The 23713-nt window shown below is 42.4% G+C and overlaps 1 protein-coding gene across 2 annotated transcripts in view; it reads right to left on the bottom strand.

Moving 5' to 3' along the window:
- MBOAT1 (membrane bound O-acyltransferase domain containing 1) overlaps positions 1-23473 on the bottom strand; it is a 56313-nt gene extending 32840 nt beyond the window's left edge. For both annotated transcript variants that reach the window (XM_059851516.1, XM_059851525.1), the window contains exons 1-2: positions 23314-23473; positions 343-488 (exon numbers count right to left, since the gene is read on the bottom strand). In XM_059851516.1, the coding sequence (XP_059707499.1) occupies positions 343-488; positions 23314-23403 (236 nt within the window). In that variant the 5' untranslated portion in view covers positions 23404-23473. The remainder of the gene's footprint in view (positions 1-342; positions 489-23313) is intronic.
- Positions 23474-23713: the final 240 nt, after the last annotated feature.

Genomic DNA, 23713 nt, shown 5'->3' with positions numbered 1-23713 from the left:
CTGATACTTATTTAAAAGATATTATCCATATGTTTAACTGAAAGAGTAGCCTGGCTCCAAGTGCACATTGAAGTTGGATACATCTTTTCCAGAAAAGGTATCTTCATAGCAGACTTAACTTCCAGAACAAACATCACAAATTAAATTAAATACTTCACTTTAAAAATACTTTTATGAGTCACTTTACTTTGAGGGTTTGGAATGGTTATGTTGGTTAGGATTTTTTTTTAATGTAGCAGCATTGAGAGCCTTCAGATTAAACAGATGTAGTCCAAAAGAGCTGGTAGGAAGTTTAAAATTATTTTTACCCAAGTCTTGTCTAAATGGTGACCAAATACTCACCACCCAAAGCAGAAGACAGCAAAGTATATTCCAAAGAGGGTGGCAAATGCGTGGCGAACAGCGGAGCTGGCATGACTGGGACTCAAGTAAATACGAAACCAAAATGCAGCCAAAAGTGCAAACAGTTGACAGGCTACAAAATTGATCTGTAAAAGACAAGCAAAACAAAAAACTGTTTTGATTCTTGGAGGAGGAGGGGGAGGGGGAGGATTCTCTCTGTTCTCAGAACAATTGAGAGCAGAGGTAAGAAAAGGGGAGGAAATCATGGGCTAGGAATCTTTCCCTTCTCAGCATTCTCACTTGTGAACTCATGTGGTAACTTTTCTTGGCCAGAAGGGGTCAAACAGGCACACTGCCTGAAGCAGGAGCAGATGAGGAAGGCCAGGCTCCAGCTACCCCAGGGTAGGGCTGAGCTCTGATGGTTCTCCCTCTCCTTGGAGGAAGGCTCTGCTCTTGTGCCAGGCTGGTCCAGGTGCAGGGCACATCATTCCCCTTCTCAGTCCTCCTGGCGAGAGGCAGGGGCCAGGAAGCAGTCTGGGTCTCTGAAGTATTACCCCAGTACCTGACTCTGCCCCATCCCAACACAAGGGCAAAATCATCAATCCTGATGTGACACTGCTCACTAGCAGTGAGAATACAGAAGCCACCCGAGCTGAATTCCTCCACTCCACAGCATCTTCCACACAGACCTTCAACTTCCCATTTTTTTGTGGTTTGAGTGCAAAGAAAACAACTTTGCTCTACCGTCAAGCAGACACCTAAAGGAATATGCTTCTCAAATGTTCTTTGGCTACTGCATGTGAACATCAGTCTGGCCTCACTGCAGGAAGGTATTGATGGCAGTGGGAGCACAAGACATGCAGAGGGCAAACAGTACAGGAGTAGAGGCTGCTCTTGTCAGACACAAGGACAAGCAAAAGCTTCAGTGTCCTCTAGAGCAAAACTGACATCACACTGCCTTCTTCAAGTCACCTTCTCTTTGAGAGCCTCAGCAAAAATCCCAGAACTCAGAGGAAAAACAGATCAAAGAGCCAAAACAGAGCCAGGAGCTGTCTCTAACAGAGCAAATACACCACTGGGATACAACATCCTTAAATCCAGCCTGGACCCTGCACAGCTGGAGGTAAATTCATTTATTGAGTCACAGTGTCGCAGTCCTGGTTTTTGGTTTTTTTCTTTTTACTCTTTTGGATTTTTTTTTAAATTCACCCTGAGCTCTCCAGCAGCAAGTCATCCCAGACCAAGCAAAACAAAGCAGGCTGCAACATTTAAGCAATCACTTGGATTAGAGGATTATCCAAAGCTATCAGTCCAGGACAGGATAACACATCTCACTCGGAAATGCTCTGACGTGCTGGCTGTCCAGGGCTGGTTGGATTCTGCCAGGCTTCTTGTAAAAAACATTTACAATGTGTTTAACAAGATACTATAGCCCCAAAGTGCTTTTATTCTGATGGACTATGTCCAACATGGTGTTGGCTGTTCATGAAAATGCTTCCATTAAAGGTTTGTTGGCTTCATTGGTGCAGTTGCTTTATTTCAGTGATGCAGGCAGTCATGCAATAGAATAATGCAATAATTTAAATATTTAGGTATGCTGAATTGTAGTTGTTTGGAGCAGAGACAATATCAATTAATTTCTTGCTCATGCAAGCAACCAGCATTTATAATAAATAGTATCACAGAATTATAACCAAAGCAAATAATTCTCATTTTTAGTGCAAGACCTATAGAACAAAAAGAACAAAAAGAATGAAATTGCACTGGTCTCACAAAACCCAGATGCTGTAGTAGAAATCCTGAACTTGTATGTTACCATAGAGTTACATTCAACATGCTAACACCTTGCTCCCACCCTTCTACAGAAAGAGGTGCAGCAGAAACCGCTGAAGCCCGTGCAGGGCTGCTCTGATTGCATCCTTTCCAAGCAAGTGGAAGAGCCTTCAGTTTAAAAAGATGTAATCCAAAAGAGCTGATAGGAAGTTTAAAATTACTTTTACCCAAGTCTTGTCTAAATGGTGACTAAATACTACCACCCAAAGCAGAAGACAGTAAAGCATATTCCAAAGAGGGTAGAGACTCTCATGATTCTCCCTCAAAGGGAGAAGACTGATGGGTGCCAACTCTTTAGTGACAATCAGCGACCCTTAATCCCCCCATCCTGCTCCAGCTTAGGGTCACACTGGCACATCCAGTGCAGCTCAACTCTGTGGCATGCAGAGCTTCTCTGATCTGGTGCAAAGAAGGAAAGTGCAAAGGCTCACAGAAACTGATGTGGTTGATTGTTTGAAAGACAATACCCCCCTCTGTGCAGCGCCACTCACGGAAACTTTACACCAGGAAAAGCCATCCCGATAAGCAGGCACTTGTTTTTTAACTTTCACCCGGCTCTTGCAAGCCCGGTTTGAGATGTTAAGGATGCTGGGATCTCAGAGGTTCACACACACAGCATAAGGAAAGTGCAAGATCCCAGAGCAGACACACTTGTAGCATTATTTAAGCAGCTAAGGCAGGGAATGACAGTGGCAGCAGCAGCAAAAAAGTGGCAGAGACTTCATCACAAGCTAACATCCAGCGAAGGACAGCTCAGCAGCCTCACGTACATGTGAGGCTCGTGCTTGCCCTGGCCTTTGAGCGTGTGTTATCTGTGCTACCAACCGTGTCACTGTCACACCTTCATTTTGTTGTGCAAATGAACCAAGACAATTAACCAGGAGCCTGTTCTCTTTTTGCAAGGGTCGGTGCAAAGCCTCGTACCAGGTCAAAAGGTCGCCCTTATGTTTCAATGAGTTTTTGGTTTCTAAGGGTTGTTTCTGCACAGCAGCCAAACATCACAGACCCAATGCACTCAGCAAGCAATAATCTGGCAATGGACCAGACTTGCTCTGTTCTGCACTGTGGAGATTCTCAGTTCAGTCAAAGAGAATTCTCCCAAGCTTCAGGCCTGAGAAACTTACAGAGAAAGAATGAAAACTATTATTATCTCTCTTTGTGTTCATTTTATTTATAGCTATGTACCTTCAGAGTGTGCTATTCACCGTTCACCAATACTACACAAGGGAATAGAGGGATGCAACAGCTTTTCATATAACCTCCTCTATTTATTTATTTCTGTGTACCATTTTAAACACATGCAGTGTTCACATGCATGCACACAAAGGCTGACAGTTCAGCTGACAGCGACTTTACTGCATTCCATTTGACATTAGTTTTATAATTCGTTCTGCATACTTAAGGCATCCAAGTAAACAGATCCCTAAGAATTTAACAAATGTTGTGCTGCATCACAAGTGAACTAAGTCACACTTTCCTTCCTTTCCCTTTCCAAAGAGAAAAGGATTCATACTATTCCCTTTTGGTTATTTCCACTGTTGCTAAAAACACTTTATAAACAGAAAATTCAGGGCTTCTGAACACTAAGGAATGGTGTCCAGGCAAAACCAACACGGAAATAAAAATTATGTGCCAATTAACCTTTTACAGCATTGCAAGTCATTTGACACGTGTTTTTAGCCAGCCACATCTCTTTGGTGTTGCCACCAAAATTTTGCACATCTGGTTTCAACATTGCTAGCAGAAAGGAAACACCTTTGTTTTTTACAGTCACTTTCTTCCATGCTCTAGAGAGTAAGATGCAATAAAATTAGGAACCAGAGCACATGATACGCTGCCAAAAGAAGACAGTATCCTCCTTTCATTTTCCATGATTAAACACTGGAAGACAGAAAGGCAGCCTCATCACAGTATTCTGCAATGACATCTGGAAGACTTGTGTCTGAGTCACAGCCAGCTGGAGACAACCTTGCAATACAGAAACAAGATATCCACACTTTTGGAGAGAGAGAAAATCTGGAACAGCTCCAGCGCAACCGAGTCGATCGTTATTGTCTGCTTAATTAATCCTTTAATTCTTTATTAGTCTCAACTTTAAAAGGCTTGATGGATCTGGAGCAGGTATGAACAATGAAGGAAAAAAATAAACTGTGGTTCCTCACTGTATTCTTTCAAATTCTGTAGTAGCAATAACTCAGCAGTGATGTTTAGATAGCAAATCTGAGTTTTACACAAAGTTAGCAATCAGGTCAAACCAGCCCACCAAGGACCCATGATGTTGATGCAAGAATAGCCAAACACGGTGATTTCAAGATCCCCCTATTGGATTATGCTGTGATCCAATCCCTCAAAGTACATAAAAGGTCAGTTCCATCTGTCTTGAGCCTTTGTATCTTCTCCCATTTTTAACAGGATGAAACTTGGCAAACATTGGACTGGTACTGTGTGAAGGGGAAGCACTAACTCCTAGGGATTTGGAACCACCTTTTCAGTCATCTCCATCAACAGGCAGGGCCTTGCACATAGCAAAGTCATCTCCTCAACTGCCTAACCACTCTCAGAGGAAATCCATACCATTTTTGCTCAGTATTTTATTTGATCCAATCAACCATTTGCAAGTGGGCCCTTCTAAGAGCAAATGCCAGTAGGCAAATCACAAAATAAAGGTTCCAAATACTTGGAGTTAAAAAGGTGCATCTAAAAATTTCACCCTTTGCAGGACATGAGCTTGATGTCAATAACACTGAAAAGGAGCAATTATCACTTTTAGTGCTGGGAGCAAACTAGTTCCATGGTGAAGGCTGGGGAGGGAAAAAAAGAACAAAACTCAAACAAAAGTAGTAATATGTCAAATCCCTATAACAGGAAAGCTATGGAGCCATGGAAGACTTCCAAAGAGAGAGGTAAAATGTTGCTTGGTACACCGAAAAATTACCAAAAAAAACCCCACAAAAATCTTAACAGGAGAAAAGAGAAAGTGCCTTTCCTAGCTAGAAATTCTTGAGATGGGAAACAGAAAATATGAGAGGAGACAAAACCTGACTATACACATTTAAACCAAATCATTACAAAGAGTCTTGGTCACTGATTCTTGTAGTTGAAGGTAGGCTACTAATAACCCACTTCAAGAATTCTGCTCACCCCATAAGCCTTGCATCTGCAAATCTCCCTGTTTAAAAAAGTGGCAATACACAGTTGAGAGTTACTAGATCACACTCTAAGAAGAGATAGTTAAGTACAAACACATAGCCTCTTATTTTAGTGCTTTTAACCTTTTCCTTACAGTTAAGTATCAGAAGGAAATATCCTGCATTCTGTTTTGACCACAAAAATACTTTCTTTTTCCTCTACTACATTTTTCCTCCCTTAGGCTTGCAGAAAATTTGATCTCACTTTCCAAAAATCTAGGAGGACATAACAAATTGACCACACAGTTCTCTCCAAACTCCAAATGCCAGTTAAGTCCATTACCCAAACCAGACCATCCCCTCTAAGCAAAACTCCTATTAATGCTGTTTCTCTGACAATCACTAAAGCAGTCACACTGCTAACTTGCCCCTTGCTGGATGACAGGGTGCTGATGTGTCCTCAAGAGCACAATCTGTGGATAAAAACCAGGCATGTTGCACATTCCCAGAGAGAGGTACAAGTGAGTTTGAGCACAGCCGGGCTTTCAGAATGTTCCCAGCCAGCATCCAGGTCCACATCCACTTCAACATGTAGCAGAGGATGCAGTCAGGTTATAGATATGGCAGAAGATACCTCTAATTTATTCCAGGTCTTGGATTTACCAGCAAAATGAGAGAATAAAGTTTAAATCTGAATTTCATTTTCTGAACAAAATTATGCGCGCAGAGGCCTCTCATAGTGGTTCAGTAGGAGGATGAAGTTACATCTCATGGTCAAGATACTCTGTTGCCATGTACTAATGATCTCTGAGCACTACTTTAGGAGATTGCTAGGAGGTTTTTATCTGGTAAATTAGACTTTCTCCTCTATTCACAGTCTTACCACAGACAGCCAAACAGCTCTTTTCAGTATTTGGAAAAGCATAAAGAACCTTGCTAACAGAAACTTCTGCCAGCAAGAGCAACTCAAGTCAAACCACTGTCTGTGGAGTACAACAGTGCTTGGGTAGTATTTTGGAAAGGGAATGCCATAATATAGCATTCCACTCTGCCAGAGATCAGCTGCATCTTCCAGGGTGATGCCTTTCTTCCAAAGAATAAAGCAAAAACTACAGAAATGCAGTAATTTGTTTTCCACGTTTAAAATATTATTTTGCACATATAACCAAAGACACCTGGCAAACAACATGTTTAAGTTCACTTTGCAAGAGACATTTCTACTTTGATGTTGAAAAACAGACCTGCTGTTATTAGAGCATTTCATAACATCAAAAGTGTGATATTTAGAAGGGGCGTGTTAAGAATGAGAGATGGAATGGTCTTTAATCAGCTCTCAAAGATATCTGATACTTGCTGAAATTTCTCAAAATATTTTGATTTTCCAGACTATTTTTATGAACCATAAGGACAAATATCCTCTGCAGAGATCATTCAGCTCTACACAGGGAGGGGAAAAGCACCTCCAAAAAGGAGGGCAATACCATAGAGACCATGTCAAGTTTCCCACTGCTAGAATTCTGACCTGAAGGAATCCATGAAGGAATAGGATTTGAGTAGCATGGTCCATGCAGTTCCCCTTATTGCCCACAGTGGTATTGCTTCTCACAGAACTCAGTGCACTGAGAGCCAGCACAAAGAGGCATTTATTTGTAAAGGAAGCAGAACTGACTGTCACTTGCAGGATGCTGTATAGCCAGGCACTGCAGACTGCAATCAGCATGGATCAAAGAGGAGAAAAATTAATTTACATTGGGGAAATACTGATTCCACTGCTGACATGTCACATCTCCGGTATTATCCAGAAACAACTTATTTCTCTGGCTTTGTGTTGTAGGAGTCCTGTGGAAGATTTGGGGGGGGCAGATGCAAAGGCTTGAAAATAGAATTTCTGTCATGGGAGAGACAGAGAGAGAAAAGTGTATATGCATGACTAACTTAAGATTATTGTCCTCTTCAGAAGCAGCACTAAGTTGTTCATAGCCTTGGCAGTATTTGTGCAGTTACATGCAGAAAATGGACTTGGTGAAGTAGAATATACAAAACTGACAGTATTTTGGCTTGTTGTGCTGTTTTCCTGGGTGAATTCTGTTTCCCTACTTACAGGGTCAAATATCCTTCCAAGATTTAGACTGTAAACTTGAAACAGATGTTCTTTCTGGATTACCTCTATGAAACCACTAGCAGAATAATCACTAGAAGAACACAAAATATAGTTATAGATTAAACCCAGAGTCATCAAAAATTTTAAAAGAAAACCATTTAAGTCAAAAGTAAGCTTGAGAAGTCAAATCTACATCATAATGCTAAGTCACACTCCCATACACTTTAACTTTGATAACTTTAATATGTGGATCTGACCCAAAACCAGCTTTAGCTCACTGTCAACAGCTCTCACATCGAGCTGTAATGACTCTCTCTGTTGAACAGATGTTTAAGCAATGACCATTCCTGTGCAGCAATGTTCTGCCACTACCTGTACCTCATTAATTACTGCTCTCTCAGCAAGTGATGCCAAATGATGAAATTCCCTTGTATCTAAGATAGTCAGTACTAATTCCTACCTGTAATAGGAACAGCAGGAAAATCAAACAGTCTAGAGCATTAAGTCATTCTGATGGTTCTTTCAAACCAGAATGCCTCTAGGATATTAGAAGATCTGTCTTGCTTTGTCAGACTGCTCAGCAGTGAGGCAGCACACTAATTACAGTACCTGTAGGTCCAAAACTACTTTAAAAGAGTAATTTTACATACTTCCGTGCAGGTGGAGTATTTCACAGTATTGTGTGTCAGACATGTCTAAAAGCAGAACTACAGCTAGGAGGTAAGAGTATAGAGGGTATTTTAATAAGAAAAGGAAAAGAGGACTGAAGTGTTGTCATCCAAACAAGAAGTTTGGCACACCAAAAAAAAAAAAAAAAAACAACAAAATTAGCAAGCAAAAAAACCTAATACCAGAACTACCAGCCTTGCTTCTTCACAAAAGAGTCACTTGGATCAAGTTCTTTTGATAGGAAAGATGGCATCTTGTACCATCTACCCTCTATCACCACATGACTCCATCACTCCAGCTCTTCTGACAGGTATCCTCAGAAGGCTCCACTTAAACATATGTAAAGTTAGGAGAGAGATGCTTAAGTGAAAACTAACAGAAAGAAGGAAGACAACTACTCCAGGAGAGTAAGATACGACAAAGCAGACACTGAGTCCCTGCAAAGCCTTCTCTGAAAGTCCCTAGAACTCTAAGAAGTTCCCAGGGAGAGAACACCACAGCACTGCTTCCCCCCTCTCTTTCTAAGCCACCTGCAGGGCTCAGCACCTATCTGGAGCTTGGATCCTTGGCTTCCATAATCATTAAATACACCACTTCCCCACCTTTTTCTCACAAAGGAATTCTTGGGTAACAGATACTAACACCAGCTAGTCATTCCAGATGTGAGGAGTGCCCCAAATCCCACACAGGCATTTCCACACCGCCTCTCAAGAGCACTGCTGAGCTCCCAATCCACAGCACTGTGTCCCTTCACCCACCACATCCAATGGATGGACTCCACAGCACCAAAAAAGAAGCAGGACCAAGACAGGTCTCATTAGACATGATGCAGCTCAAGTTCACCAGCCTCAAGCACTGATCCTGAGATTTTAACCCAGTTTCTACATCTGCATTCTTGAGTAAATAACTTCAAAGAAGCAGCACTAAGAACAGCATCAACACAGACCTGATTTATCTCCCACCACATTTAAATGTTTAGTTTTTAAAAACTTAGAACAAAACACAGCAAGCCAAGCACCTTTTCATTTTGTCTGTGTAACTGATAAGTACACAGCTGATTTATTCAAAACACAAAGAAGGAATACAGACAAATGTTTGTCTACCCAGCCACCCTTCTGTGACTTCAATGGAAATTATCTTCCCCAAATACCAATGGGGCTTGCCTGAACGCAGGGACGGCAGGACCCTTAGAGCAGTGTTTGTAAAGTCCCAAATCAGAAACACACTTAACTTTCAGGCCAGATGAAAGCCTTGAGCCTGCACATATTCATCAATTTAAAAATAAAACAGTAGGCTTAAAGTGCAATCCATCAGTAGAATGGGAACTGGCACATCTAAAACAACTTGCCCCATTCCTGCTGCTGCAATGTCTGTGCAATTCTATTTTCAGTTCCTTTTCTATGGAAAAATGTCAGTGTTCTTTAAAAAAACAAATCAATACAAACAGAGCAGTTTTGTTCTCATTATCCCAGTGATGTCCCAGTAAGTGCACACAACAAAAGGAAACAAATATCAGTAAGGGGGGAAAAGTGCCAACTTGACAGGTTATTTTATGCCAAAAGACAGTTGGTTTTTTTTCCCCACTGTAGAAACTGTCAGCACTGTGCTAAATTTAAGCACATTATCCTTGGAATTAGTGGCTTGATCAAAGACTAAACTTTTCAGACATTGCAATGGCATTATGTAACCCTTTATCAGGCCGTTAAACACAGAAAATCTGGAACATCCTGTATTTAAATACCAAGTCATGTTCATAGGAACTTAAAACAAGGGCACTGTAAAATTAGCATAGTAGGATGTGCTTAAAAAGTTTATGCATGGACTTTGCTAGAGAAAAGGATAGATTTTATCTGTCCTTACACTCATCTCGATAGCAGAGCTTGTTCATCTAAATTTCTTTTCATTTCAATGAGGAAAAAAGGGAATTCTAGGTTGGAATTCATCAAATTCTGAAGCATAACTCTAAAACAGGTACTTGTACTGTAAAAGTACTCTAGATGAGTAAGTTTGGGTGCAGAAATGTACAGTGCAGACTTATAAACAGTATTTATACTACATACACTAACTTTACCAGAAGCAAAAAAGAAACCACTGGATTGTGAAACTGGACTTCATTTAGTTGTAAGAAATGAAGTTTTCAAAAATGACCCGTAGTTTCTCACGCTTCAGTTTTTGGTTTAACACTTAAAGACACCATAAAAAGGTTTCATATTCCATAAGCTGGTATTCTACACTAATTCCAAGTGCCTGAAACAGAACTGGGATAAAATTAACAAAGCACGAACCTAAACCCAAATGAACAACAACAACAAAAAAAACCAAAAACTGTGCTGCCAGTCAGGAGAAAAGCAAGCTAGGATATCTACTGCTAGGTATGTGTGGAAGAGTTTTAGGGTAACAATGCTCCCACACAATGGGTGTAGTCAAACACATTCAGTTTCCTGCTTCCCCAGGCAGGTGCTACAAACCTCACTTCTTCCTGTCCTCTTGCTTGCCTAAGCAGTTTTCTGTCTCAGAAATACACAGGAGCAGCACTTGCAGAGGGAGTGAGGAACAAAGCAAAAGCTTCAGACAAGCATAGAAACATAATATTGGGGTACATCAACATGGAAAGGTGAAGATCTATGTTGCTGTCATGCTCCAACCTAGCAAAATAAAGGGACACCAGACCCTCTCCAGTAATGCAGTCAACAGAATTTGGTGAAAGAGGTACAGAAAGTATTCCCAGCTACCTTCCACGGGCAGAAGGGGACACACAGAACTTTTGGGAAGACAGCAGTAAGGGCCAGGGAAAATTGGCAGTGAATCTGAAGAGACTTTTTTTTTTCTTTAGAATTAATTTTCAGTCAGCTCAACCAGATGCACCTTAGAGAGGTTTTTCACATGGGGAAAAAAAAGAAGCATGGCACAAGGGCAGGATATATGTGCACAAACACATTTTTTGGCAGTAAACCTTAGAACCATTTAATTGGGAAACTCAGTTTATATTTAGACAATTATATTTGCAAACATAGGAGATAGTAAAACTCACTCTTTTTGCTTCCGAAAACAATGAAAACTTTATATTTTCCAGCAGCTTGCAGAGTCACACATTTCCCCCAAGGCACTTGATTCTGCTGGCCAGCAGATTTTCTAGATAGGCTAAAAATGAAGAAAATAGCAATTTCCAAAGAGCTGTGTATGTGCTGCTTTTTTTTTTTTTCCTAATTCAAACACAATTATCTTCGTTTATTCCTTTGCTATTACAGTGACCGTGTAGAATCTGCAAACCTCTGTTAACTGCCAGCTCCAGATATTCACTTTCACAACCACAAAATAGTGGTCCTTCCTTTTGTTCTAGAGTTTAAAAGTAAAATATTGCCCTGTGTTTTTCGATATATGACATGTTTATCTAACCTTCATTTATGTGGGCTGCAGACCTATTTTTAATCCCTTCAGAACTGTGGCAGGAAGAGAAGACACCAACAAAATGTGCACAGTGACAATATCCTGTTGTGGCTTTTTTTCTCCTTCCTTATTTCTGCTCAGAATTTGCATCATACTTGCTCCATGGTCATTTATTTTGGATTGTCAACCATGCAAAAAGACAAGAACATAACCCCAGCTGTTTAGTTATGCCTGTTACAAGCACCTTACATCTACAGCAAATCTCTGAAAGCTGAACTTAGGAGCATGTCTAATTTTAGGCACTCAGCTTCAGACACTATTGAAAACAAGTAACTTGGAGATGACAAGTGCTCAGGACTTGGCACAAGTCAAACATCTCAACCAGCACTAAACTAACATATTTGGAAATCATCAGTACCTTTCAAAAAAGTCATGCTCTGAAGGAATTTGAGGGGTTGCCCCCTCAAATTAAACAAACAAATAACAAAAACTAAAAAAGCCCACATTTCCTAGTTTTCAAACTTAGCAACCAAATCAAAACAAAAACTAACAGGAAAACACACAGCATGAACAAGCATCAGTTGGTGAATAGAGAAATGCAAACAAACAAACAAACAAAGAGATATTTGGCTTTTGCTATAAATTGATTTTATTTACACTATACTTGAGAAAAAAAGATTTCATTTCCTTGCCTCATTAAAGCCTTTTTTGCATATCCCCCCACTGGAGCTCTGTAGTTCTATCTGCATGCAGTGCAGCAGAGCTTTGGTTTATAACACTGATATTTTCCAAAGATAACTGCGATATGAGGAGGGAAGAACTCACTCACCTTTGCTTAATCATGGTATTTTTGTATTCTTGCCATGCTTATGAGTCAGCAATAGCAGAAACTTAACTTGCTTTTCTTAGGCAACAGGAATAAGTCTCACTTTTTCCTCTTCAACAGTGAGGGAAAAAAGAGAAGAATGTCCTTATATTTTAAAATTATTGCAGTGATGCTTCTACTGTGCAGTGACAGGCAACTTATTATCCAAGAAGTAAAGTACGACAACAAGATACCAAAAACTCCAAGTGAACTCTTCTCAAAATACCGTAAGAATTTGAACACAGCCAGGGAAAAGAAATTCAGCAATCCTTTAAGTTGCACAAACAATTATAATTTCCCTTTCAAGCAAGTGCTTTACACATAAAGCCTAAAAAAACACGCTTTGAAAGAACTAGGACATTGCACGATCTGCCCAGCTGGCTTACAAAATGTAATTCCACCTCCCTATCGCAAGGTTTTATACCACTAACATCTGGATAGCTCAGAGGCACTTTGAGAAAGCATTTCAGGTCTGATTTTTAGCAAACTTCGCTATCTCAAAATGCACATGGTGTTCTTCCCACTGTTGCTGTAGCACTAAGGTGGAGATTCAGATGTGGGGAGTGTTCCAGTTTCTCTGATGCTGGGAGGCACCCGAGCCATGAGCAGCACAGAGCTTATATGGGATGAGGGGGAGGAGATTTAGGAGCTGGAGGTGACCAGCGACCCCTTTGGGTCCCCAAACACCACTTGAAGCTTTTCAGGACACAAGCCACTAGTTCTACCTGTCAGCAAATTAATGAGGCCACTGTCTCACAGACAGAAATTCTCCAAGCCATTGCAAAACCACAATCCTAGACACAGCAAACAGGCACACTGGCCATTTCGGGTCTCCTAAAACTGGTCAGGTATGTCATCCTTTTTAGAGACTATGCTCAAAAACTGAAGTGCCACAGGAAAAGGTAAGAGAGAAGGCAGACACAGAATCTATTTTCCCCTGATAATCATTTAAACACTAACTCAACTCTATCTAGGCAAAAAAAAAAAAAAATAAATAAACAAGAAGACTGAGACCCTTAGGCGACTGAGGTAATGGTGCACGACTGATAAACAGGCAGATAACAGACTACAGATCAGGATGTCAGAACCCTATCAAAGGATGAAGGCAGACTTCACCAGACACCTGCTGGCATAGCCTATTCAAAGAATATATGCAGATCACAAAACTATCAAATACAGCATTAAAGATACAGCAGCATGAACTGAACAGAGGGGAAGTGCTCAGCATATGGACAAAAATCTCCCAGCAGTTAAAAATCAGAACAGAAAAGTAAGAGGATAACCCAACAGGGGAATACATTTCAAATCATATAAGGAGCCAGTTACTTTTTATGTAAACTAATAAACAGAAGGACAGCTGCAGCTGGGGCTGCCTGAAAGTGGGATGTGAGAGAAGTGACCTCTCCTGGGTGTTGGCTAATCTTCCCTGCAGAGATCTGGTGCTTCCTGCTATATTATCACCATGTGAAGAAACTCAAGTAATAAATCCAGCATGAGTCAAGGTCTGGGAGGGGATGATGACTCTAGCAGAGCCACCCACCCGTCATGGAAGTAGCCATGCTTTGGACTGTCAGCAGGGATTTGGGATCCTAAAGGCATCAGCAACACCAGAGGCAGGGCTGACAGAAACCAGTGCCTGCAGAGGGAACAAGCCCTGAAAGGAGCCAGCAAAAGAACAGGTACCTCCAAAAGGTTTTTCTTTTAAGCCATGCTTACCCTAGAAACTCATGCCTTTCATGTAAACATTCAAGTCCACTCTGGCTCTGGCCAAATTCTTGGCCTTTGCAGCCTCCTGTTGAAAGGGTTTCACAGCCAGGTCTGGACCATATGAAAAACACCCTGATTTTAATCACTGTTAAATCTACAGCCTATCACATGTCTCTCTGAAGGTGAAGAAACACTGGGAGACAGAAGGGAATAAGTCCCTTCTTTGCTTGACCAGAAAGGTTGTGAGCTCCCCATCCCTGGAGGGGTTCAAGGCCACCTGGGGCTCTGAGTAACATGGCCCAGTGGAAGTTCCCTGGCATAAGGGTTGAAGCTAAATGATCTTTCAACACATTCTTTTACTCTAAGGCATAGATCCATTTCTTTCATGCTGCTCACAAACACTTTCACCATGATCCCTCTTAAAAGTCACATTTCTAAAGCAAACCTCTCTGTTCCTTCACTTTGCTTTAGCAGGTTTAAGAAAATAAGCTTATCCTGTATTTTTTTCTCTTTTATCTAGTTCCAGTTTTCATCCTGGTTCGTGGCAAAGAACAGCTACAGTCATTGACAAAACTACCACAATGGAACAGAAATATAGTTATGTCACTCTGCCCTGAGCATTCTTTGTTCTAATCTTCATCTTATTTACTGATTAGCATCAGCAGAACACCTCTGTAACTTTCTTTTTCCAAACTGCTGAGCCCATTTTCCTCTCTGTGATGTTAGGTTTGCAAATTGGGAAATAACACCCCATCAGAGAAGTGGCAATAAAGGTAACACAAAATTAAAATTATTTTCTCTGAAAAAAAACAAGTGTTTTCTCTCTCAAGAGTCTATCATATTTCACAGTGTCTCACAGCAATATGCCTACACTTCCAGCATTCTTGTACAAAGTAGGGAAAACCCACCCATACTCTGAGTGCAGTGTTATTGTTGCTGTGGCAACCACAGACCACAATTTTTTGCCTCTAGAGAATTAGCATGAACACAAACATACACACTGAGGCAAATACAACTGTGGGTCCTAACAGTGCCTACAACTCACTGTAGATGCCTAATGCTGCCATCAAAAACTGAATTTGATTTTTAAAAAATTAACTTTAACTTCTCAGTCACTGTCTCCATTTGTCTACACTTTGTTTCCACCTCCAATACAGCATAGCTGGCAAAATATCCTGAGAAACCCTGACACATGAGAAGTGTAAATGTCAGACTACTTAAACTCCACTTGTGACTGAACAGAGTAATTATAATACTCTCTCTAAAACAGAAAAATTAGTGATCTATCAGCTGGAATTTGCTGGTATAAACACTTTGTGCAAACCCTTGGAGTCAGGATTTGAACCTGCCCTCTGTGTGTGTGCACATGAGATGAAGTCACTGCTGTACTCTCTTTAACACTTCCTTGCACTGCTAAAAGGAAAAAACCCTACTTTCACCATTTTATAATGTCATTTAAGCCAGATGTAAGAGTTAAAAATTAAAACTTTTCTACTCAGTGGTCCTTTAAAAAAAAAAAAGTTTTACTTAAAACCAATACATGAGCATGAAAACAAGCACTGGAGTTATTCAAGAAATATTGAAAGCAGAGGGTCCTCAACTGTTTTAGGTTTTGCCTTGTCATTTTGCCTTTCCCATTCCTGCCCTATCTGCATACCAGGGCCAAATTGCACTTGAACAAGAAACCACAAATGAAGAAATTGCTGAAGTCCAATTAGAGCTTTGTCACAAGACCAGGCCTTATGGAAGCTGCAAACACTCACCCAGTTCATGACAGTCAGCATTTGAAGTCTGTTTCTTGGCCTGAAATTGTCATTTAGTTTTTCTAGTATTCTGCATGTAATCCAAAGAAATTATTTAAAAGAGTATTTTCTTGCCTCCCATTTCCATCCCAGATGTCCCCAACCTGACACACTCAGCGAACTTGAAGACCACAGAATAGAATCTCTCTCTGATCCAAAATTTAAAACTTGCTATTCCATAGGATTGCCAGGTCTTTGTCTGGGATTTAGCAGCCAGATACACTCAGGTCTATTTGCTTTTCACTTAAGTCATCTAGGTAGGCAGCTCACATGCTTTGAGACAGCTTCCCACCCACTACACTGCAGGGTGTGACATGAGGGCACAGGCAAAACTCCCATCATCCAGCACAGGCAAAATTCCCATTATCCAGCCACTCTGTCACCAGGTAAACACCAAATCTTACAAGGACAAAGCAACCAGAAAGACGGAAATGAAGAATTGGTCTTAAGTTCAGTATTTGTTTTGCCTCAGACCAGATAGCATGGCAACCCTCATGCTACAGACTGATTGATTAACCTTATTAAAAGTTTTCAGAACAAGGACTGCCATTTCCTGTTGAAGAAAAAAATAGAAATAATTCCTGGCTGGAAAAGCTGTCTAGTTAATAAGCTGTCTAGTTAATACTTTGGATTTTGGTTTTAAAAATTGCCTTCTATTTGGGTATTTTACTAACAGTTAGGGGAATGATTGAGAACAAATTTTTTGGAAATTTGTAAATGATTCAACATATTTTATTCAAAAATATGTTTACAAGGGTTTTTCTCCTCACACTATTAAGACTGGTTTTTTAAAGCCTGGAATTTTCTTATCATGAGGGAAGCCAAAAACACAAGAGAAAAAATATTTCCACTCAACACCATTAAGGATGCAACATACTGTGAGTAGACCCCATCCAAAAAACTTCTAAAAAAACCATTTATGTCAGAATGTGTGCTTTTGGTTGTGCATCTGTGCTCACCTGTGGTTTTGCAAAAGCTGTTTAAAATGCTTTAAGCCGGGGGGAGAAAAAGGACGGGTGAAAATAAACATTCCCAATCAAGGTCATAAGAAGGGAGACTGATGCAATCTTGCTCTGGGAAAGGACCACCCAAAGGCTTTCCCTTGGCTGCTTCTCTCCAGGGGCCGTTCTCTCTGTTGGCAGAGGCTGCCCTGGCTGAGCCCTGCGCAGGACGGGCTGGATTCCACCTATTCAGCAGTGACCAAACTAGCCTGACCAGCGCTCCGAAGGAAGGAATCACTAGATGAAGGTCAGAGAATTCCACCTTGTCCATCTCTGCACGTGCTGAGGGGGAGCAAAAATGGCTCTGAGAGCAAAGCAGCTGAGGGTGAGGTGCCTCATCCATGTGACTCACTGTCTGCAGGGTCTCAGGTCAGAGGAGCTGGACTCGAGTGCTGTGTGCCCCTCAGCAGCTGAGGCACTGCAGGTCCCTGGGGAGCACCCTCTGGCTTCACAGTCTCAGAAAGGACCCCTGTGTATGTGCTCCAGGGCCACTTTGTGTCCAAAGTGTGCCCAGTGGGGACAGTCAAGGGAGTCCTTCCCAAAGCACACTCCTGGTCCAAGCTATATATTAACATAAACACCCTCGCCACTATTAGTGAACTAATTGTAGAAATTTTTGCATCAGGCTGTACTTTTAAGAGCAGGCCTGAGTTTCTGGAAGATCTCCTTAATGACCCTCACTAGACTATCCAAGCATCCAGGAGATGAGGTTTGGTACCCTCAAGGTTATCTGTAACTACTAAGTAACAAAGAGAAGGATTTTTTTTTTTCACTCCAAAGTAAAATATGGCCCATTGACACGTTTTAAAAATCATGTTACCTGTTCCTTGATTTTGGACAAGTACAAAAGGTTGGATTCCTGCAGCAATGCCCTGCCCAGGGACTAGCAGCAGCACTTTGCAGTTTAGCAAACCTGCCTCCAGCGCTGCCCGTCCTTGGGAACTGCAGCAGGAGCCAAGGAGCAGCCAGAGGATTAAACACCGTGCCAGGCTGGCAAATGCACAGCAAATCCCTAAGCATCAGGGGCTCCCCCGAAAACACAGAGCCAGCTCTGTGCTCACTGCCTAGACCCCTAGGCTGGAGCCCAAGAGTCCTCATCACTACTTTAGATTTTCTCAAAATAGCTGCAGAGCACCGCTGGTGCGATTAATGCGCAGAGAAGGTTTCAGGGAGCTTTATGCAGCCCTTCAACGCTTATTTTTCCAGATCTTGTTTAACACAGATGAGAAGGAAAGTGCTTAAAAGGGGGAAAATTGTAAGCAGCTGATTCCAGTTGCACTTTTGTCCCTTGCCAAATGAAAAAACTTAATAGGACAGGCTTTGTTTTCAAGGCATGAGGGATGTGGAAATATTTACACTCGAAGTATCAAGACATCAGCCATAAGGTCCAAGACTACAGTGCCAAACACAGTGAGAACATGTTGGAAAAGGCAGCACACGTTTCCAAAGCAGAGGAGAACGTGTATGGATTGCAATTGTTAGTGATAGCTGACCTGAACAGGAAAAAAATGCTTTGGAGACGGCCTTAAACTCTGGAAGAAGTATCACACCTGTGTCCCAGGAGGATACAGACTCCTGGACCTTGCACAAGCGACTGAAACAAGAGACTGGATTCACTGCAAATGCACTATGGACTGCCCTGTTCACCAGCACCTGTTTAACTGGGGACCCAAATGAGGGTCAGCAAGATTCTTCCTCTGCTCTTTACATCATGCCTTCTCCTTCATGGCATTATGATAACAAGCTAATGGTTTCTTTCAAGGAAAACAGTTTTATAAACCTAACTATTCAAAAGTCAGAAAAGCTCAAAATTAAAGTTGGTTTTGGCAATGTAAGTAATATTTCTCTATAAATGTGTTGAATTCAAATTTCATTTGTTCTTTTTGCTTCTCAAATAACTAAGATTTACATGGCTTTATATTTTTTTTGCGGTCGACTATGTTAGGCAGGGAGGGATTTAAAGAAACAAATACTGCTGCAATTCAAAATGGAAATGTAGAATTTTCAATTGTAAAATGATGACTCTAGGAAATTGCAATGCAGCATAGTTCATACCAACCATGACAGTTTTTTCCAGAGCTTCAGAGCAGCTTTTTTCTGTTAAAAACCTGATGCTAACCCCACTTAAATCTTTAATGAACTTCCATCTTCAGTTATCTCACTTTGGTCTGTGACAAATTACCTTTCTTTCCTCAGCATTACATTTTATAATGTATTGACAACCATTAAAGGATCCTCAAAGTTCACAGACTAAAGTCTTCTGGGTTCCTGGAAAGTTAGTTTTTTATTTGAATTTACACTGTCCAAAAACTGGATAAGAAAAGTCATGCAAAGAGGCTTGGGACTAACAGATCTTCTGACTAGTTAAATCAGAAAGCAGAGAAGTAAAACTGAAGTCTGACAGGGAAAAAAAAAAAGGAAAAATGTTATGAAAAAAAGTTAACAAAACCATCCCCGATTTTTGTAAAAGTTAAAAGAGACACATATACTTTTTATTCTTTCTCCTTTTAAAACCAGTTCACCAGCATGCTTTGTGCAGAGTTTTTCAAACTTAAAGAATGCTGAAAAGACATTTTTCATACTCCAACTATCCCAAGATTCAGAGGCATGTCCCAGAATCCATCCACAGTTAGTTTTTTTAATTTAAACTGCTGCCAAAATATAAATATGCAAATGACCTGCCATTAAAGGATTAAAATGAAAAATTTTTCATTCCCACCGGCAGACAAAGCCAAAATTAAGTTCAAGTGGACTTTTTTTTTTTCTCTTTGGGGAAACATGGCTGGCCTCAACAATGGAAACACCAAAATTAAAAGCCCTCTGATATAAACACGAGAAGATGCTCACAGAGTTTTTTTTGAAGGAATTTTCTCTGAACTTATTTCCCTCAAAGTTAACAGCCTTGGTACTGTCTGACAATAGGTCAGGGTAACAAGGCCTGTTAAACTGTAGGGTTTCTGCTTCTAAAGCAATAGGAACCTGGCATACGAAGGGTACTACAAAATAACCCTGGGAAGTGAAACTTTTCAATCATCTGAACCCTCTGAGCCTGAATTACTTCTAGAGAGGCCTAGAGCTTAGGAAGGCATGGTAAAACTACATATGAATAAACAGTGCCAATAAATTTACTTTAAATATGGCTTGAAACAGGGTATTTATTTCTTCACAGTATTTTTATATGCACGAGCTTTGTTTATATAAATTACAGTATTAAAAGTTTGATGTTTAACTTCCCATATCTCACTGATTTATGGTATAGGACTTTATCCTGAAATTAGTGACTTTGGGCATGTACAATGAAAAAGTGCACACTTTTCCAAAAGCCTTTGTGTAAGCAAACTGGAGGGATGATATTCCAGCATCAATGTTTTGGGGAATACATGATATGGAAATAAAAAATACCCCAAAATTCTTTTGCAAATGCTGCTGAAGGTATATCATTGACCTAGACAGGTATTTTTAGAACACAAGTCAGCTAAACTTCAAAGTCTGCTTTCCTGAGATATGAGAATTAATTGAACACAGAGAATCTTTTCATCCTCTTTCAAGATCATTAATCTTGTTACCACATATAGCACTTCTTAAAAAATCATATTTCAGAGCTAAATTCAAAGATCAGTCATCCATTGAAGAGACATTCAAATACATGCTGACACATCAGGATTGTTTTAGCATCTGAAGCAGAAAACACCTTTATGTCCTTGTGCAGTGCACTGTCTCCTAAACGCAGTGTGAGCAGTCTGCCAGGTACACAGTGCAGAGAGGAGCTCCATCCTCTGTAATTCTGGGCTGCTTTTAAAACCAAGTCACAGTTTTTTACTTAAGAAAACCACCAATGTGGAAAATGACATTTTCATAGTCATCCATGCTTCCCATATTGAGTGGCACAACAGCTGCTTCTGAGATGACAAAACATTTTCCAAGTGCCATTACCACAGTTTTTCTGCCCCAGCCATGAAAGAATAACGATTACAACTTTCGTTTCTCAGACCTTCAGCTCAACTTTTTTTCTGGTCTTTTACATAGAGTGAAATCTCCCTCATAGGACAGTTCTCATGGAAAACCATCTCCATGAAAGAAGGGACAAGTCCTCTGTTCATTTAACACAGAGACATATGGTTTTCACAGATCACAGTGACCTGGAGGGTCTAAACTCCACCTCTACCTCTTGCTCTCCAGGCACATCCTGGCATTTTTGAAGGTCCAGGGCCAGCCATGGGGAACTGCCAGCTGCATGGAGCAGAGGGAGATTGGGGCTGTCACCATCCAACAGGCTAAGCACAAGGATGCAGACACAGAGTGACAAACCAGAGATGCCTCCCCTGCTGCAGCCTGGGCTCTGAGCAGAAGGCACAGAGAGCCTGTCAGCACTGCAGGAAGGGGCTCCTGTAAAACCAGTCCCTGCTCCACATGGGATTCAGATCTGGCAAAGTTGTCTTGCATATACAGAGCTCCATTCTGTGCAGAGGAGCAAGTGACTGAACTTCTCCCCGCCTCAGCAATACACCCTCTCATTCTTATGAGGAAGGGAAGCAATCCACCTGGCAGAAGTCATGTAAAAAAAGATTTTATTTTGCTTCTGAGGGCCTTAGCACTGCAGGTCAGGGTTGAGACTCGTGATTTGAGGGAACAGTGGTGGCACAGTGCTTCCACACACAACCACAATGTGGGTATATCCTGCTCCAGGACAGCAGAAGTCCCTGATGCTTGGCATGGAGCAGAATAGTGCAGTGGGGCAGGAGGAGTGGGGGAAATTTTTAAAAAGTAACGATGGCATAATCTCACAGGGACAATAAAACAGGGGGATTTTCAGGTGAGGAAAGTTCTATTTCATTGCAGCTATGCTGCAGTCCTGTGATGAACCCCAGAAAAGGGGGGGTTCCTCCTGGCCCATCACTGCCCAGTGCCACTTGAGGCAGCAGGGTCATGGCAGGGACAGCCACAGCTGCACCCACACTCACAGCCCAGCCACACTCACACAGCCCAGCCACACTGCTGAGCCCAGAGCACGAGGCCCCTGCTTTCTGCTGCGGGCTTGAGACACAAACCAGCAAACACAGAAGTGCCCAGCACCTGCACCCATGGGACCAGAGCCCAGGGACAAACACAGCCCATAACCAGATGCAGTGAAGCATCCTCAGGCCCAGAAGAGCATGAGAAGAATCTTCTCCACAGACAACACCATCTTTGTATCACCTCAGCTGAATGGAAGGGCAAGATTTTGAAAGCTTAGAAAGAAAAACTGCAGTCTGTCAAGACCTCATTGTTTGGGAACTGAGTCAGCCTAACTCTGTACGTACACTGTGGCACCACGAACAAGCTGGAACAGTAAATGTTTGCTACTCCTGGCTTCTTTGGTGCTCCTGTATTCATCAATCATGGCATGGAATACCTCGAAAAAGAAGCTATCACTATTCATGTGCCTTCTCCTAATCTAATGGCTCACAGATAATTATAGGCCTCTATTGTTTGACTGTTTTAGTGTTGAGCAACATATCTTTCTTCTTGCATCAAAACCTGTTTTCTGTCAAAAAAAGGGAAAACTGGCATGGTTAGATGAAGGAGTTTAATCTACAAAATGACATATTCCTTACTCAGCTTTAAAAACAAACAGTAGTAAAAAATGACACATAGCACCACTCACTCTGCAAACAGAAGAAAGCAAATAAATCTCAATCTTCTGTTGATATTTTACCAAGAATACCTCTGCTGCCCTGGTTTCTTAGAGCACAGGTCAGCTTCCTAGCAGCTTGGTGGAGTCTTTTTCTGGTCAGCACAAACTTCCAGACTTAACTTCCTTGTCGCTGAAAGAATGCAGGAAGACAGCAGGTGCATGCAGGCTTGAGGGACAATAAAAGGCAGGGGGTAGGGGAGAGCAACGTTTTTCTGCCTGTTAGGGATAAAGTTAACTAGGAGACTATAAACAATTAGAAAACACCACCACAGCCAAAAATCTTTGATGCTGTTAAGGATTTAATGCAAACTTGCCCTCCCAGAAGACCACTTGTGTGTCTGTGTGTTCTGCCTATCTCCTTATATGCACTTCGCGATTCCATCAGGCACTTGGACTAGGCTGGAAGCGGCTTCTGAGCTTCCCTTCTACAGTCCCGTAGCCACGAAAGCAGTGTCTGAACGTAAGGATTCCCTACAGGGCACCCCGCATCTCCCCACGCGGTTTCCTGGAGTGGACCAACACCCGAGCTCCCTGAAGCATTCCAAACTCTGCCCCAGCCAGCCCAGCACGGTGACTGACAGCATCCAGCAGCATCCAGCAGCGACTACTTGCGAGAGCAGGAGAAGCGCCAGGCATTGCCGGGAAAAACGAAACGCTTCCCCGGTGACAGCAGCCCGACCCCCGCCCAAACCCGCTCCTACCGCGCTGCTGCCGAGGCCCTCGGGCAGACAGGGCATGATCCCTGCCGCCCGGGGATCCGCGCTGAGGATGCCGCCGGGGCCCGCGGCACTCTCGCCTTCTCACCTGGTCCAGCGGGATGCCCAGCAGCGCGCTCAGCGGGTGCAGCAGGGTGGAGCCGGTGGTGCGGTGCGGGGCTCCGGGCGGCTCGGCCATGCCGCATCCCCCCTCCGGCCGCCGCACGGCCCCGCTGCCACCTGCGCGCACCTCCCGCCGCCGCCGCCGCCGAGCCCGCTCCGCGCCGCGCCCGCCCGGGGCCCTCCGCGGGGCGGGACCGCCGCCGACGGCCGGGGCGGGGCGGGGCGGGCTCCGGGGCGGGGAGCGGAGAGCCCTCGCCATCCCCGGGGCCGCATCTGCCGCCTGCCGCCGCCCGCGGGCGCGGTGCCCCGGCGCGGTGGCGCGGCGAGCTCGGCACGGCAGGGTGCGCACGGACAGACGTGAGCGGAGTCCCCCAACCCCAGGGTCT

Source organism: Haemorhous mexicanus, chromosome 1, assembly GCF_027477595.1.
Source record: "Haemorhous mexicanus isolate bHaeMex1 chromosome 1, bHaeMex1.pri, whole genome shotgun sequence".
NCBI lineage: Eukaryota > Metazoa > Chordata > Aves > Passeriformes > Fringillidae > Haemorhous > Haemorhous mexicanus.
This window is presented reverse-complemented; position numbering and strand designations above follow the sequence as displayed.